Source organism: Notamacropus eugenii, chromosome 1 (genome assembly GCF_028372415.1).
Source record: "Notamacropus eugenii isolate mMacEug1 chromosome 1, mMacEug1.pri_v2, whole genome shotgun sequence".
NCBI classification, from domain to species: Eukaryota; Metazoa; Chordata; class Mammalia; order Diprotodontia; family Macropodidae; genus Notamacropus; species Notamacropus eugenii.
This window is the reverse complement of record NC_092872.1, coordinates 331,374,434-331,391,783: the sequence shown is the minus strand read 5'-3', so window position 1 is coordinate 331,391,783 and position 17,350 is coordinate 331,374,434. Positions and strand designations below refer to the sequence as shown.

Here is a 17,350-nt window from a genome sequence, read left to right as displayed (position 1 = left end):
TCATGCTGGCAGTCTCTTAGAGGCAGAAAATAAGAGTGGATTGATGGTGACCTTCAAAGGAATAACATTTGACCTTTTACAGGGCTAGATGAGGAAGACACTCAGGAAGAGGACAACCCTATTCTCATTGCGGGAGTGGAATGTGTGTTGTTCTCAAAGAATGATCCACAGAATCCATCTCACCAACACTCAACCATTCCCAGAATGGTCTGAAGAAATCAGATTGAAATCCACAGAAAACTTCTTTATGAATTACCCCTGGTCAGTGTCATCATCATAGAATCAAATAGCTCATATGTAATAACTACAGTGCTGATATGAAGAAGCATGGAAAGATTGTGTAGTAACCAGACTTTGAACAAAATGTGTTAAAACCCACAAAGCTATTTGGACCAACGTTAACAAAGCAAGCATTCAAATACCTGGTCAACTGCCTTGGTTCATGAACTAGAGTTGTCTATTTAGCTCCAAGAATGTCTTTTGTCCTTTATGCAGATGTTATCCTGAGGGCTTGAGAGCTGTCCTATACCAAGAAAGTTATGCTCACCAGAAACCAACTGCATTCTCCAGCACATGTTTAACTAACAGCAAAACTGTCATTGAAAAGTTCAGAGAGCATGGGTGTGGAACAAAATGCCAAGTGTAGACAGACAGTAATCAGTTAACATATTTTGATATGTTAGTTATATCAGTGCTAAATTAGATATTATATTCCAAAGAGAGAGTGGCACTAGCCAACTATGAACTAACTCAGTACATACTACAGGACAGGGAAGACTAATGGATATGCAGGTGCTTTGTCCTAAAGGCCTCATGACAACAAAACTATAATACCAAAGAAAATGTGAAAGCTATATGTGATGCTCAGGTTGCTGAGTTGTAACCAAATGGAAGTGTTGCTAAGAGTTGGGGACTTCTACCAAATAGCATGACAGCAATATACGTGAACCTTGTTTCACTGAATCAGTATTCTTTCTCTCATTTATCTATATATTACTGACAGTGAGAGCAGATAGCAGATAAAAAACTTAGAAACGATAGAGGCAAAGAAGCAAAGAAATGATAATGAGACTCAAGTTCTGGTGTCTTTGTTGTGCTGTCTTCAGCATGGCTAAAACATGAGTATAAGTTGTGCTTTTTTGAGACAATGGCAGAGGTTGGAGCTACGTAATGGAGAGCCATACTACACTATGACTAATCACATTCATGGTACCGTAAAGTAGTTGATGCTACCAAGAACATATTATTCTATGGCCATGAAAATACTACATGATGACTGGACATATGTGTCAAGAAGGGACTCTGCAGCTAATAAATAACAGAATTTATTGGCTCAAGATGGCAGCAGATGTCATCAAGAAGTGTGAGATTTGTGTTCAGTGATAACAAAGAAACATGCTATCAACTTGTTCTGAATGTTTGGAAAACATAAGCACTAGCAAACTTTTGAAAGCTGTCAGTATTGTTATCTCACACCTTTTAGATTAGCAAAGAAGACAAAAAAGGAAAATGGCAGTTGTTGGAGAGGAAGTAAGAGGACAGGCACATTAATGGAGCATTAGAGGATTCGTGAAGTGGTCCAACTATTTTGGTGAGCAATTTGAAATTCTAACATAAAAGTCACTAAAACTGTGTTTGACTACATTTATTTATCACAAAGGAGGACTTTTATTTTGTGTTTATGTGGGGAAGGGAAGTGGAGATGTGGAGTGGGGAAATAGTGATGGAGATTTTAAAAAAATGAAACTGTAAATTAAACATTTAAAAATACACAGAAAAGAGAAATTTAGCAGTGGGCACAGACAAGCAAGGTAGTATTAGTATTACTATGTTAAATGTATATATATTATCAAAAAAGAAGCAATATATACATAACAGAAATTCATGTTTTCATATATAATCTTTTTTCTGCATTTCTTTGCACGTAGAAATGTTCATGTTTGTATTTGTCAAGATCATAATAGAAAATGAGGGAGAGGGAGGGAGAGAGGAGAAGAAAGAGAGAGAGAGAGAGAGAGAGAGAGAGGGAGGGAGAGAGAGAGAGAGAGAGAGAGAGAGAGAGAGAGAGAGAGAGAGAGAGAGAAACTGACAACCTTCTATAAACTCAGGTTTAGGAAATGTGACCAATAGCTATGATACTGATGATGTCCAGTCCATACCATTGACCAGCTCAGGTAGGAACAGAGAGGTCAAGTAGTCACAAAAGAGCTGAACCTATTTGAACTGTGAGAAGACTAACTTATGATATTATAGGAAAACTGAAATAATGTTATACATATAGATAGGTGACAAGAATAGATATTTCCCATGTAAAAATATTTTAAGTATAAGTGGATAGATTTATTGAAGGCTTCCAGTTTTCCAGGACTATTCCAAGTGTTGGGTCACCCTCTGGAGATGAGTTCTTTCATCTCTGACCCACCAAGGCCTTCTCCAGAGCAAGCAGGCACCCGTGCCTCCTTACTATCAGGTATACCTCTGCCTACTCCTCCCTTCTTTGAGATGGACCTCTAGGGGCCTCATAAGATGCACTATATGCCAGGAAGTTGAACCTCAAGGGAGGATCTTGAATATTTTAATTTCATACTTCATTTCAGTGGACCTCCCTCCAATCACTGATAATCTGGCTCGAGTCATTCCTCACTGGTGAGCATATTCTCATCCTTTATATTCTCAAAATCCCAATGATTCTGTACTGCTGGCTGATAACGTATAAATCCTCTTCCCCATCCACCTATCCCACCTCAACCTTACTTTCCCAGTGTTGCATTCTAGATCTGCCCATGCCCCTTACATTGGTCCCTCTATAGTGCCAACCCCATAATTAACAAAATTCCTTTCACCATAAACTTTTTCCTTCCTCATCCTTCCATCTTCTAGATCCTACTGGTTTCACTTTCTTTCCTCCCCCTAAATTTTCTGGTTATGATGGGGGAAATGAAATACTCATTGTTTTCCATAGCCACTTCCAGATTCTTCCTCTATCACCTTCCCCAAGCAACCTCTCCTGTTTTGAGGTTTCTGCTATTGAAATTTATCACCTAATCCAAATCTTGGTGGCTATTATGTATCAATCACCCCTTGCCCCGGCCAAATTCCTTTCTTCCCCTAATGAATTCAGTGGCTAGCTTCCAGTCTTTCTCTCCTCTCCTCATATTAGGGGACTTAAACGTATATACTGATGTAGTCAAATACCCTTATTTCCAGTTCTTCAAACTACTCAGTTCCCATGACCTATTTCTCCACTCCACCTCAGCTATACACAAAGATGGTCATGTGCTTAATCTTGCCATCTCAAACAAGTGTTCCACTTCCTTGTTCACAAACTCTGAAATTCCTTTTTATGATCATAATCTTTTATCATTCTATCTTTCCCTATGCCTTACGACCCCAAGTTCTTTGTCCTCATTATGACCTCCATTCCATCCACCCCTTAGTTCTTTCTCAGAACATCACCTATGCACTGACGACATTCTCCTCCCTTCTTAATTACCTGGTGATCCAGTTCAATCCTACACTATAAAATTCTACTCTCAGATCAACTGGCCTCCTGTTCTGTCACCATCTGTGCCTTCCTAAACTGTAACCCTGAATTATTCCATCCATCCCCCACCTTTCTTCTGATTCACATGCTGCTGAATTGAGCTAGAGGAAATTATGAAACTGGGCTGACTGGGTCCGCTACAAATTTATATTATCTAATCTCTGAGTACTTTCTACAGAAGGCAAACATTCTAGTTCCTCCTATTCAATTTACTATTCTACTCTCTGTAGGAGCTCTTCCAAACCTTATCTCATTTCTCTTCAGGTTTCCAATAGCACTATCCTCTTAGCTGAGGGCTTTGCCTCATACTTCAACAAAAAAAAAAAATTGAGTCAATTGGAGAAGAGCTCCCTCTTCTTCTCTCCTCACATTATTCATGTTCCCCCACTATCTCCTCCTTCACTCCAGCCTCAGCCCTTCTCTCTGCCAAGGAAATCCCTTTATATATATCCGTGATCTCACACCTTCCTGCATAGAGGGAAAGGGGTCAAGCCTTGGATAAAGCTTAGGATGGTCCTTCTTCACCCATTAATGAAGTCAGATGTCAGCTTAAACCTGAAAATCTCATCTCCTAGACTAACAATATTTGAGGCAGCAAAGAGATATAATTCTAGGCTGGTGCTCCCTCTCTGAGGTCAGCAGAGTGGCCAAACTTCTGGCCACAACTTCCTGCTCCTCCTCTTGGTGGGAATTAAAGTCTCCTTTGGAGAAGGGTCTGGATGGAAAAGGATAGAGATGTCTCTTCTGCCTCCCTTCAAGGTACACAATAATACTTCCATGCTACATGTGCTCATTACATCATCCTTGACTCCTCATTCTCAATCACCCCTCAAATCCAATTTGTTGCAAAATCTTGTCATTTCTACCTCTCTCTCATAAATGTCTCCTCTTCATGCACCACAACACAACCTTTTTGGACCTGTACCACCTCTCAACTGAACTACTGCAATAGCGTTCTATTGGAGTCCCTCCCTTAAGATTTTTCCAAATGGTGGGTCTGACCATGCCATCACCTGCTCACTGAATTCCAGTGGTTTCCTTTAACCTCCAGGATCAAATATAAACTCCTCTCTTTGGCACTTAAATTCTTTATAATCTGACCCTTTCTACCTTTTCAGTCTTCACAGACTTTACTTCCCAATCACACACTCTACAAATACAGCTACACTGGCTTTCTTACACTTTTCCTCAGACATCACATTCTGCCTCCCGTATTCATGATTTTGTAATGGCTGTCATACCTGGAATGCACTGCCCCCTCATTTCTGACTCCGTTTCCCTGGCTTCCTTCAACAAGGTTCCTCTCAAATCCTACCGTCTGCAAGATGCCTTTCCCAGTCCCTAGTTATTTACGTATGGTTCCTTGTTAGAACTTGAGCCCCTCAAAGGCAAAGATTGGTTTTGTCTTTCTTTGTATGCCCAGCAATTAGCAGAGTGATTGGCACATACTAAGCACTTTAAAACAAGACTGTTGACTGACTGGTGCAAATTATTTCATGTTTGAGTTATGCTTTTATTTATTATTTTGCTATCATGTCTATTTACTTACATATGCATGTTATGCTTATAAGATAATAACTGTTTGTTAGCTATGCACTATTTTGCTCATTGTTTGCATATACACCAATGATTCCACTCTTGTTTATTTTTTACATGCCTATTGGTATTGTTATATTGAGCTAGATTTCTTGGGTTATATATAATTTTTTCTTATATGGTGGCTGTGCATCTATTCTTAGAGCATGTATGAATTATGTCTTCTATGTAATTTATATATGTAGTTGCTGAAGCACCCTATCAAGGAGTGTTTATACTGTCTTGTGCCTATATGAATGTATTGTTAATGTGCATATGTTTTCAACAATGCTTTAGGATTGTTACTTGCAATGCTGGGATAACCACTCTTGGTATTTTAAAGTGTCAATATTTCTTTTGATACTTACGCTGTAGGACTGCAGATTGTAAGTGATTTTTTGCCAGGGACTATAAAATTTCTGACTCTAGAGAAAACATGGGAAATGAACCCAAGTGGATGCTATTCCCAGGTTCACTGGTTTGGTGACGTCTTGGAATGTGGCTTTATGGAATTGATTCCGATGGCTTCTGGGAGAAACCTTCCACCTACCACACGTGAGGAAGTATGGCAGATAGGACTGAATGGCAGGATGCCCACTGCTGCCCTGCCCTTTCTTCTACCACTCTACAAGTTCTGTTTTAAGCAATGGAGGTGACCTTCTCAACCAAGAACTGATAGATCATGTTGTTGAGACTGCACAGCAGCCAGAGGGAAATTCAGATCAAAGTCTTTCCCTTGATCTTTCCTGTTGAAGGAAATTTAGCTCAAAAGTCATATCTTCATTAAGCTGATGAATAATCTTTTTCTGGACTACCCTCACCACTATCCCAAGAGAGGGCAAGCTAGGAAAAGAAGACAATTTTATTCCCCATCACCGGCAGCTTAGAAAGCTATTTAAATGCAATTAATTTATTCCTCAATTGTTAATTATTATTATTATCATTATTTCTTATTAATCCTTGTCCTTGTTTTCATATAAAAGAAAGGTCAGATGGTGGCCAAATCTTAATCTAGTGTGCTTAAAGATGGCAATGGGTAAGAAATTCAGGAGGAAGTTTGGATCCCTAGAGGGAGAAGGGAGACACACCTTTACCCACACAGTATGCCACAAGCAAAGTATAAGGAGGACTGGACACTGATTCCATATGGAAGCTCCACAAGCAAAGGAAACATACTAATGTCATACCACAAGCTCAGATTTTTAAAAATGGAAACTATAAGAGAGGAAATGATATAGATATATACAAGTATCTCCAAAATTTTAGTTGTTTTAAATGTTTATAGCTTTAATATGTTCATATATTAATACATATTTAATTTTAATTTATTTAATTTTATTTAAAACTGAATTAAGATATGTAAGTATGTGTGTATATGCATATGTGCAGATATGTATGTATACATATGTGTATATGTGTGTGTTCATCCTTCATTGCCAAAGAAGACCATACCATCAGAGAAATGATGACATGACATGCACTTGACTTTGTTTTGAGTGAGGGAGGGCTGTGCACGTCACCAGCCTCACTTCTCCTCCAGAGCCATCTGAATCCAGTGACCAGATATTCAGCAGGATGACTGGAGATGACCCAGGATGAGGCAATTGGGGTTAAGTGACTTGCCCAAGGTCACACAGCTAATGAGTGTCAAGTGTCTGAGGTGAGATTTGAACTCAGGTCCTTCTGACTCCTGCACTACCTAGCTGCCTCATGTATGTATGTATACATGTATCCCAAACACATCTACTACTCTTGGAGCACCTACCCCTTAAACAAGCTACAAGGTAACCAATTAAATCCTATAAGCAGGAACCCACAATACATATCCTTATGCATGACAGGCTGAGGCTCTCTTTTAAACTCAAAAGTTGTCTATGACAATCAGATGCCTGCATTAAGTAAAGTATCAGTGTGGTGAGCTCTCAGGTAGTGCAGGATTCCACTGGGTGGCCTAGGAAGGGATTGAGCTGGTCCAGGTGGTCCAAGTCAGGATCAGAGCAAGCAAAAGCTCCTGTGACCACCAATGACAGGATTTAGCCTGCGAGTAGCCACTGTACCTCTAGCTTAGATCAGAAGGAGAGAGACCCAGTCTTTAAAAATAAAAATAATAATAGCAATGAGTCTCTCATTCCTGATTAGAATTAAATGTTTTTATGCCCTTTCTGAGACATAAAATGGAGTAAAAGTCACTTCTGAAAAAATGTAAGTTGAATGGAAACATTATCTTGAATGACTGGCATACCAGTTCAAACTGCAAACAAGTTACTGTGCCTGCGTATATCCAAACATGAATGGCATCTTGTCAATACAGATTCCAAGTGCTGTACAAATAGAAGAGAGTCCTGCTGCTCAGCCCCTTTTCAGGAAACAATTTCACTATGAATAAACTGTTTATATAACAACTGCTCTTCTGTCAAGACGTCCATCTTTGCAGTCATTAGAAGCATCTATTGGAGAGCTTACAAAACTATGTTGTGCTTTTAGATAAAACTACTGAAGCATTAGTAAAGGGTTTGTTCAAGCCAAGTCATCTACATTGCTAAAAGAGAATGCAATTATCATAACATTAAGTCTAATCAGGCACAGGCTTGTATAATACTGTAGTGATCAATTCAGAATATTAAGCATTTTTACTGACTTTAAGCATTTTTACTAAAGAAGATATAATACAAACTCAAATTTCTCCTTTCAGCGATACATAGATTTCAGATGTCTCATACGTATTAAGCTGTAAGAGTTATTGTGCCAAATATGGTATTCTACATTAATCTGAAAGTATTTTAGTTCCTTTGTAGGCTGCTTTGCTACAGTGTTAGAGGATAAAAGAGAGGTTAGGACAAAATTCTGCCTCCAATTCTAGTTGATGGAAACTAGATTAACAACCAAAAAATTAGCAAGGAAGACAAGATATTATTATAATGAAGTGGTAAGCAATATAGTGTAGACTATAAATACAACAAGAGCTTCAATACAGGATGAGATTTGGGACAGAGGACAGACATTCAGAAATTAGTGCACTTAAAATTTGCCAAAGAAAACTGTATTTACAGGTATGAAAAGATCGTAAGAAGAAGTAATTTTTCTTAATCTACATATCAAAATAGCACATCTACAGACAACTATGTATAAACATTAAAATTTAATCTGAAAATTCCTCAGATTATGCAGCCAAACATAATTCTCTTACTATCTAATTTCAAAATGGCATAGGAACTTGTCTTCATTGTTACTTTTTCTTCAATACCAAAACTATATCCAGATACCTGTTTCAGAGTTTTTACCATCTATAGCAATTTTACCAACTATAGCAGTAAGACAAAAATAAATTGAGAAAAGAAGCATAGGCAAATCATTTTGCCTTTTTGGAGAACCCTAGAGATTCACCTAAAAATTAATAGAAACAATTAAGAACTCCAGTGAAGTTACAGGATATAAAATAAAAGTACAAAAAAAAATCAGCCATTCTGTATATTATCAACAGAATCCAGAGAGAAATAGAAGAATAAGAAATTCCATTCAAAATAAATAGAGAATAAGTAAAATGTCTGAGGGTCACACGCAGGAATTAAATGAATACATCCAGGAGTATCTATTCCCCATTCACCTTCTCATCACTCTCCACAACTGAAGTCCTCCCCCTATCCTGTCCTCCAACAAAGAAACTCATGTGTAGTTAAACTAGTATTATTACTATAATACTTCAGGGGCATCTTAGACTAGGTCATCAATGACTTCTGCAGTTAAATCACATAGGATCTTAGTGTTTTAAGGAACCTTAGGGTTCATTCAGCATATCTAACAAATAGCTTACAAATAGAGATCTTTAGCCCTAGAGAGACACTACCCACTGGCTCCCAGTGCATCTTGTGCTACTTTTAGATAGTTTCATTGTTGGGAAGTTTATCCTAATACCAAGCTAAATTGACTTCTTTTGTAACTTCTACCCATTATTTCTAGTTCTATTAAGTCTAATCCTTCTTCCATATTATAACCTTTAAAATATTTGAAAACAGCTATCGTGCCCCTCTATCCTTTTTAGGCTAAACATCCCCAATTCTTTCAACCAATTCTCATGTGGCATGAACTTGAGGTCCCTTACCAGTCTGATTGCTATCCTCGGGGCACTCTCAAATCTAATTATGTCCTTCTAAAAATTTGTCAAAACCAGAACTAAACACAATATACAACACAGATTCCAAGCATGATACCAAGAAGCAGTTGATGCTACTCAAAGCATTTTACTTTATGATCCTTACTTTATGAAGGCACAACATGAAGACCTGGAGTACTTGGGGCCAGAGAAAATGTTAGAATAGACACAAAACAGATTCTACTGACCCAAAACTTACTCAAAGGTAAGTATTACCAACTGGCATTATACACTCAGAGAGTATAAGTAGCTAGCCTTTTAAACTTGTGTTGGTCCTAAATGCTGTAAAAATGAATCCCTTAAAGTAGTCCTATGTATTTGAATTTGTACTATTCAAAATCATGATTATGTAAAATATGGTCATTGGTTCCAACCCAAAGAAAATGTGCAGTGTAAATTTTAATAAAAGGACCACATCAAGGGATTCAATATTCTCACTAATCTGGACCAAGCTGTATAAAATTGTTGTTGTTTTTAACACAGGAAGAATGTGAGTAATATCCCAATGATGCCAGACCACTTCATACACTATACATATATATGTATATATGTACACACACACACACACACACACAGAAGCCAGAGAGCTTCTATGATTGCCAAAGTACTCTGGAATAAGTATTCATCTACATATACCTTTCCCACCAAGATCCCCGCTGTTCAAGTCTGAAATTTTGAGAACAAATTATTTAAATAAGTGCTGACCTTGACCAGAATTCAGAAGTCTAGGATTTTATACCTTATCATCATCTTACAACTTGAAATCATTAACTCAGTACTGGACATGTTCAGTATGAGGGAATGCTCTTATAGTCTATTGAACAACCATTAATTTCTAAATAAACTTGCCATAAGAGGTGGCATATGCTTGTAGCTCCCACTGCTAGGGAGACTATGGCTAATAGACCGCTTATACTTGGGGATTCTGAGCTGTAGTGGGTAGGACAGGACATCAAGGGGTACTCCCCATTCTACCCTAAATAAAGGCACAATCTGTCCAATTTGCACACTTCTCATAGCCTAAAAGATTTTTGACCTCCATGGTGAAAGGAAAAACCACCTTTCTCTTTAAGACTTATAATCCCTCTTCTGACCGTGGATTATAATAGATAAATAATTCTCATCCCTGCCAACAGAATTTCATTCCCCAGTCAACGTTTTCTCCTAATCAAAGAACTACCAAAGGTTATATTCAGAACATCTACTGGGCAAACGACCATTTTAACAGTCTTGAATTCATTCATAAGATAACTGTTTCTTCAAATATTATAGGAGAAACCCAAAGTTTACTTAAGCTCATGGGATAAAGGACATTACTAAGTTTTATGTGAAATCATTTATAACTTATTCATACTTAACATTGTCATCATTACAAAGAATTAAGAGTCATGTTAACTAAAAATAAAGATAACAGGTATGACAACTCATGTTACACATTCACTAGTCTGGGAATAGCAAGAGCATTGCTGAACCATCTAAGTCTAAGGTATGAAGAAAGACTTTAAAAAATTTTTACTTTGCAGTGGGCTGAGAAAATTTGGCTAACTAAAAAGAAATATTCAAAAATCAAGTGTATATACCTTACTCAGCTAAATATTATGCATTGCATTCCACACATACATTGTTTTAATTTGGTAGGAAATTTAGAGATAGGATCGTAATGGGCTGGTTTTAAAAATTTGGCTTTACTGCTAAAATTGTTATCTGCCAATCCATGTTGCTGTTGTTGTTGAGTCATGGCCAACTCTTGGTGGCTCCACTTGGGGTTTTCTTGGCAAAGATATGGAGTGGTTTGCCATTTCCTTCTCCAACTCATTTAACAGTTAAGGAACAGAGACAAGCAATGTTAAGTGGATTGCCCTGAGTTACATAGCTAATAAGTATATGAGGCTGGATTTGAACTCAGGAAGGTGAATCTGCCTGACTCCAGGTCCCTAGTCACTGTGTCATCTAGTGGCCTTGCCAATCCTTAGACCCCATATAATGATTAGTCTTGGACTACAGGAATGAATATTGGCTGATACTTAGAACCCATATTTATCTCTACTGTGCAAGACTAATCATTATACAGCTTTAGGCTGTTGACGGCTGTGTGCTGGACACATACACAACAAAACAAAACATATACCTGTCTACAATTAAAATAAACTCCATGTCTATCCATGACATGGATTTAATATTTAAGCTATTATTTGAGCTGATTACCATGCTTCACTGATGAATTAGTTGTCAAAGTAACCAAATCATTACATTCCTCATTATTCAAATTTAAATTAAAATTACATTAAGTGGGATCTGTTTTAAAATTCATAAGTAAACCCTTAGCTCTGGGATCATACAAAGAAAAACAAAACCTTGGTGATATAACTCAATTACCCACAATGTGGGTCTGCACTAATTGGCAATAATTTTGTGAATTTGAACTGAGTAGGTCATGAATTCTAGTTAATAATGGTAGAAAGTGAGAGGCAATGTGGCATTAGCGGGAAAAGGGCCAGCCATGGAGTCACCAGAAGTTATGAGCGAAAAAAGTCACCAAATTACTTCCATGAGGAAGAAGTGACATATAAGGCCTTTTTGAATGCTTAGTTAGTGTATGGTTAGGCACCTGGAACCATGTCCCTCCATGCTTTAAAGTCTCTTCTAAAAACATTTTCATTTCACATTATCATAACTCTCCTGGAGGCATGCTCCTTAAAATTTTATGACACAGTCTGGAGAGATCCTTGTTAAAATTAAAATTTCCTTTAAACATTGCTCAGAATAGAGTGAAAAACTGCTAATTATTATCAGGAAATGAAACCCAAGATAAAAGCACACAAAGCAAATAGACAAGATTTACCAGTAAATTATACTGGATACTTACTCACCAGTAACAGCCATGAATCAGGGAGGGAGTGGAGAGTGGATAACACCACCAGTAGCAGTCAAAGTTAGGAAAAGCAGGAAATTCTGTCCTAGCAGTTCTCTCCTTAAGAGGGTCAGTGAACCACACAAGCATTCAACCACTCATGATGACATTCAGTACCAGAGAGCAGCACCTTTCATTTACAAGAGGTTGCTGCTGGCTCTGGAATGCATACACATCTTCATCCTACTGCTCCATTTGTTTTCTGTGGAGTTCTTAAATTCCCAGGGTTACTGCCTCCATACTTCTAAGTGGCTTCTCTCTCTCATCATCCTTTAGTCGCTTCTTTCAAATGAGAAAAACTACACCTCCCATCTTTCTAATAAGGGACTACACTAAGGAATCACAGCTTCTCACTCTATGGGATCATCTATATATACTATATAGTATACTACAGTGCCTACTATGTGCCAGGCACTGTCTTATATGCTTTACAAATATTATTTGATTTGATTTTTACAACAACCCTAGAAGGAAGGTGTTTCATTCACATTTTACAGATGAAGAAACTGAGGCAAACAGAGGTTAAGTGACTTGTCCAGGGTAATACAGCTATTAAGTATCTAAGGTTGGATTTAAACTCAGGTTTTCTTTAGTCCAGGCCCAGGGCTCTCTCCACCTTGCTGCCTCTAAACTAGATCTTCTCAAATATGCCTGTATTCACCTTTTCAAAACACATTGTAGTGGAAGTTCATGGCTGTGAATATAAGGCCTTGTTTTCTGAAAACAGGATCAGGAAAACCTGGGTGCATATCTTACCTCTCATATATACTGCTTGTGTGACCCTGGGGAACTAAAAGTGCTCCAATAAACTCTCTAAAACTATAAAGTACCCATATATCTCCACTGGTAGAAAGAGCTTTTCATTGGGCCGATTTCATAGGTATAGGGAGGGTCCAGTGAAAAACTCCTTTCACTAACTGAGATTGATGAGTATTATATGGTTTTAGGGAATATATATACACATAGTGCACATAGAGAAACCTCTATTCCAAATGGGGGGGTGGGGGGTAGGGAGGAAGGGGGAAACAATCTCATTTTTAAAAAAAATTTGTGTGGTTTCATCATATTCGTCTCTTATGGAAAGTAAACTTTTGATCAGATTCACTGCTTCATGTAGATTACTGAACTGACTGCTATGCTATAAGACTCGGATTCTAACAACCACCATAATAACAATAATTAACTAAATTTACATGGTCTTTTATGGTTGACAAAGTCCTTTACTCACAACAATCTTGTGAGAAAATAGTATGGGAATTATCTCCATTTTAAAAATGATAAATGTTGGAGATGTGGGGCAGCTGGAACATTAGTTTATTGTTGTTGGAGCTGTGAGCTGACCCAACCATTCTGGTGAGCAATTTGGAACTATGCCCAAAGGGCTATAAAAATGTGCATACCCTATGACCCAACAATACTGCTGCTAGGGTTGTATCCCAAAGAGATCGTAAAAATGGGAAAAGGACCTGCATGTACAAAAATATTTATAGCAGCTCTTTTTGTGGTGTCCAAGAAGTGGAAATCAAGGAAATGCCCATCAATTTGTGAATGGTTGAACAAGTTGTGGTATATGAATGTAATGGAATACTATTGTGCTATAAGAAATGAAGAACAGGTGGACTTCAGAAAAACCTGGAAAGACTTATATGAATTGATGGTGAGTGAAATGAGCAGAACCAGGAGAACATTATACACAGTAATAGCCAGAGCGTGTGAGGACTGTTTTTGATAGAACTTAGCCTTCACAGCAATGCAAAGACCTAAAACATTTCCCACTCACATCCAGAGAAAGAACTATGGAGTTGGAACGCAGAATGAAGCAGATTTTTTTCTCTTTTGTTTTGTTTAGTTTTTCTCATGGTTTCTCCCATTCGTTTTAATTCTTCCAGGCAACATGACTAATGTGAAAATGTGTTTAATAGGAATGTTATATGTAGAGGTCATATCAGCTTGCATGCCATCTTGGGGAGAGGAGGTAAAGGAAGGGTAGAGAATTTGGTATTTATGGAAGTTGAAAACTGAAAACAAATAAAGTAACAAATTTTGGGGGAAAAAGAATTATCTCCATTTTATAAATGAGAAAATTGAGTGTCAGCGAGATTAAATACCTTGTTCAAGGTCATTTAACTAGTAAGTGCTAGAACAGGGATCTCAACCCAGGTCTCCTTCCTCCAAGACCATTACTATTTCCACTATACTACTTTACTTTTAAAAATTTTTCCCAAATCTCAATGTAAACCTAATGAACAATGGTTAACAAAGGTGCAGTATAATGAAAACAGTGATTAAGTTATTTCCGAATTACAATTCCATACATTTGGGGAGACTGGAGAAGATCCACTTTTGTAAAATCACTGTTAAATCATGCAGTTAAATGATGGAAGCTACCCTTTGTCCTTTTTAGGTGACTAAGATGGGAAGTTGTGAACTGTTGCAGCTAGTTTCTAATGGACATCTGCAAAGAGGATGAGATTCCTGAAAGAGGTGGGTTTGGTAGCCTGAATTTATGCCTCTCCCCCTACTCTGTCCAGCTAGTGTCCTATCCATAGTCCCACCTAGCTGCCCCCCACAGGATTCATAAATTCAACATATTAAAATAATGTTAATCAGCTAAATTTTGGGCATCTAGATAGTGCAGTGGATAGAGTGTTAGACCTGAAGTTAGAAAGACTTGTCTTCCTAAGTCCAATTCTGACCTCAGAAACTTCCCAGCAATGTGACCCTGACCAAGACACTTAACCCTGCTTGCCTCAGTTTCGACTATGTAAAATGAGCTGGAGAAGGAAATGGCAAATCATTCCAGTATCTTTGCCAAGAAAAGCCCAAATGAGGTCACAAAGAGTAGGACACAATTGAAATGACTAAACAACAAAATAAGCTAATTTTCTTGTGATTTCAAAATGCTTTCTGGAAATTACTAACACAGTACTAGACTTTAAAACTGAAGAACTTTTTCCAAATTCAAAGCCTTTCTTTGGTGTGGAGGGATTCCTCTTACCAAGACTATGACTAAGACTTAGCTTCTAGGAACTTGCTTGAGGCACATGGAAGATAAGTGACTTAAAGCCAAGCGGACTCTATTTAAAGTGCAAAACCCCCAACAAAACCACACACCCTTTAAAAAGTGCGCGAGTTAAAAGGAGAAGACCATAAAAGACATTGTATTGTTTGGGTTCAGAAATACCGCGCTTTAAGCCAATTTTTAAAAATTATTTCACTTTGGAAAAACCATGCATGTACCCTGGGTGAAAAGGTCAAGACTCACGGGTGTGTGTGTGTGACCCTTTTGTGTCTTGCCTGACTGCGGGCTCTGAAAAGAAAAATTGCACTATGGTAATACGTATCCAACAGAAACTCTAACTCTTCTGGTTCACCTACTTCCATTTTAATGTCGTAGTTCTGGCCAAGGACACTCTCTATGAGATCTTTGATCATCTTGTCCACCGCTGACTGACGTTCAGACTGAAGGGAAACAATTATTTCCTCAATAGACCTTGGGACGTCTCTGGAGGGCAAAGGCATTGCGGGTGCTTTTTGCTCCGGTTCCTGGGCTTGCGATTCTTCCTTTATTACTGTCGGAACTTCTGTCGCTTGCTCTTTTCGTATTTTGAAGTCTGTGACAGGGCTAGAGATGGAACTTTTTTTCCTTTTCTTTTCAGCCTGAAAACTATAAGAAATACCTTCTCTGCGGAGTCCCACCCATCTCCTTTTTCTCAGCAAGATCTTTTCAGTCTCCTGTTCACTTCTTGCAGTTTCCTTACTTCGGACTCCTTCAGCACGATACGATTCTGGGAGAGGAGAAGGTTCACTTTTCCTGTCTCGTTTATCTAACGGAAGAGGGAACTGGGGAGTTGGCAACCTTCGCCGAAGAATAACTCGGCGGTACCTAGACTTGTGAGGAGGAGCCGGCTGTTTAAATAAAACAGCTTGTTTAGAAGTGCCTGCTAAGGAGGCAATCACTGGTTTTTCCTTTCCACGCTGATAAATATACGCTGTATTTTTCAAATAAAATTCTTTGAGACAAAACGGCTGATTTCTAGGTCTATCAGCAAGTGCTGTCTTCCTCTTCCCTTTGAATGGAAATTTACTTTCTTGAATCTTCTTTCTGGGATCATAACTTTCTGTGACTTGAAGTGCAGAACACGTGTCAGATGGGACAATGTTGTCTGTAGCGAAGGTTTCGTATGAACTTTCCGAACTCCGAGAAGAGTAATCCTTATAATTTCTTGGTAGAGGTGAGAAGGCTCGCGGACTCCGCTTTGATTTCGATTCCTGCACCAGCTTGAATTTAAGGAAATCTTTCTTAGTTTGTTTTCGGACCTTCTCAAGTTCCTTCAGCATCTTCAATTCTTCGTCATAACTTAGTCCAAAATGCTTCGGGACCCTAGCCATTTTGTTATATGTGCCCTGTAAAATAAACAAAAATGCACAGCTCTTAAAAACATTTCTATATTTTTACAGATATGAAAAGCATATTAAGGTAGAATTCTCCAATATTCTTTGAGGCACACGTTTGTATTCCATTAAATTTATATTGTTTTTATTGTATAATTATGTAAGATTCTCATTGTTGACCTCCTTCACAAGAACTTTGGCAGACTTAATTCAATGGACATTACCCTTATTTTGTCCTTACGTTTCTTTTGATATTTGCAAAACTGAATTGTAAATGACTTCCCATCAAATGGAACTGCCTCCCTAGGTCCCTACCTGTTCTTGATTTACCCGAGATTATCAGAATAAATAAATATAATAAGGAATAAAATGTATCATTTTTTCAGGAAGGGTGAAGCTGAAACACTGCTGCAAGTTTTCTTAACCTCTCCACTTTATACAATCATTTCAATAACAACTTGTGAGAATGTGATTTCTAAAGAACACTATAGGTTTGAGGTTTCTTATTTTCTTTGGGTACAAGAAGTTTCTGCAGTTGGGTTCACTTTTTCTATAAAAACAAGTTTCCACTGATACTTCAAGGGAATGATTTATTTCCTATTTACCCTCTAGATAGCTTGCTGTGTGTGTGTGTGTGTGTGTGTGTGTGTGTGTGTGTGTATGTTTGCATGTAGTCTCCCCAACTGGACTGTGAGCACCTTGAGGGAAAGGACTGTCTTTTGCCTCTTTTTGTGTCCCTACAGTTGGCACACTGTCTGACCCTTAGTAGGTACTG

General features: G+C 38.1%; 1 protein-coding gene across 5 annotated transcripts in view; it reads right to left on the bottom strand.

Moving 5' to 3' along the window:
- Positions 1-17,350, bottom strand: part of TTC6 (tetratricopeptide repeat domain 6) — a 299,343-nt gene that overhangs the window by 250,984 nt on the left and 31,009 nt on the right. For all 5 annotated transcript variants that reach the window (XM_072629756.1, XM_072629755.1, XM_072629759.1 and 2 more), the window contains one exon: positions 15,559-16,587. In XM_072629756.1, coding sequence (XP_072485857.1) covers positions 15,559-16,572 — 1,014 coding nt within the window. In that variant the 5' untranslated portion in view covers positions 16,573-16,587. The remainder of the gene's footprint in view (positions 1-15,558; positions 16,588-17,350) is intronic.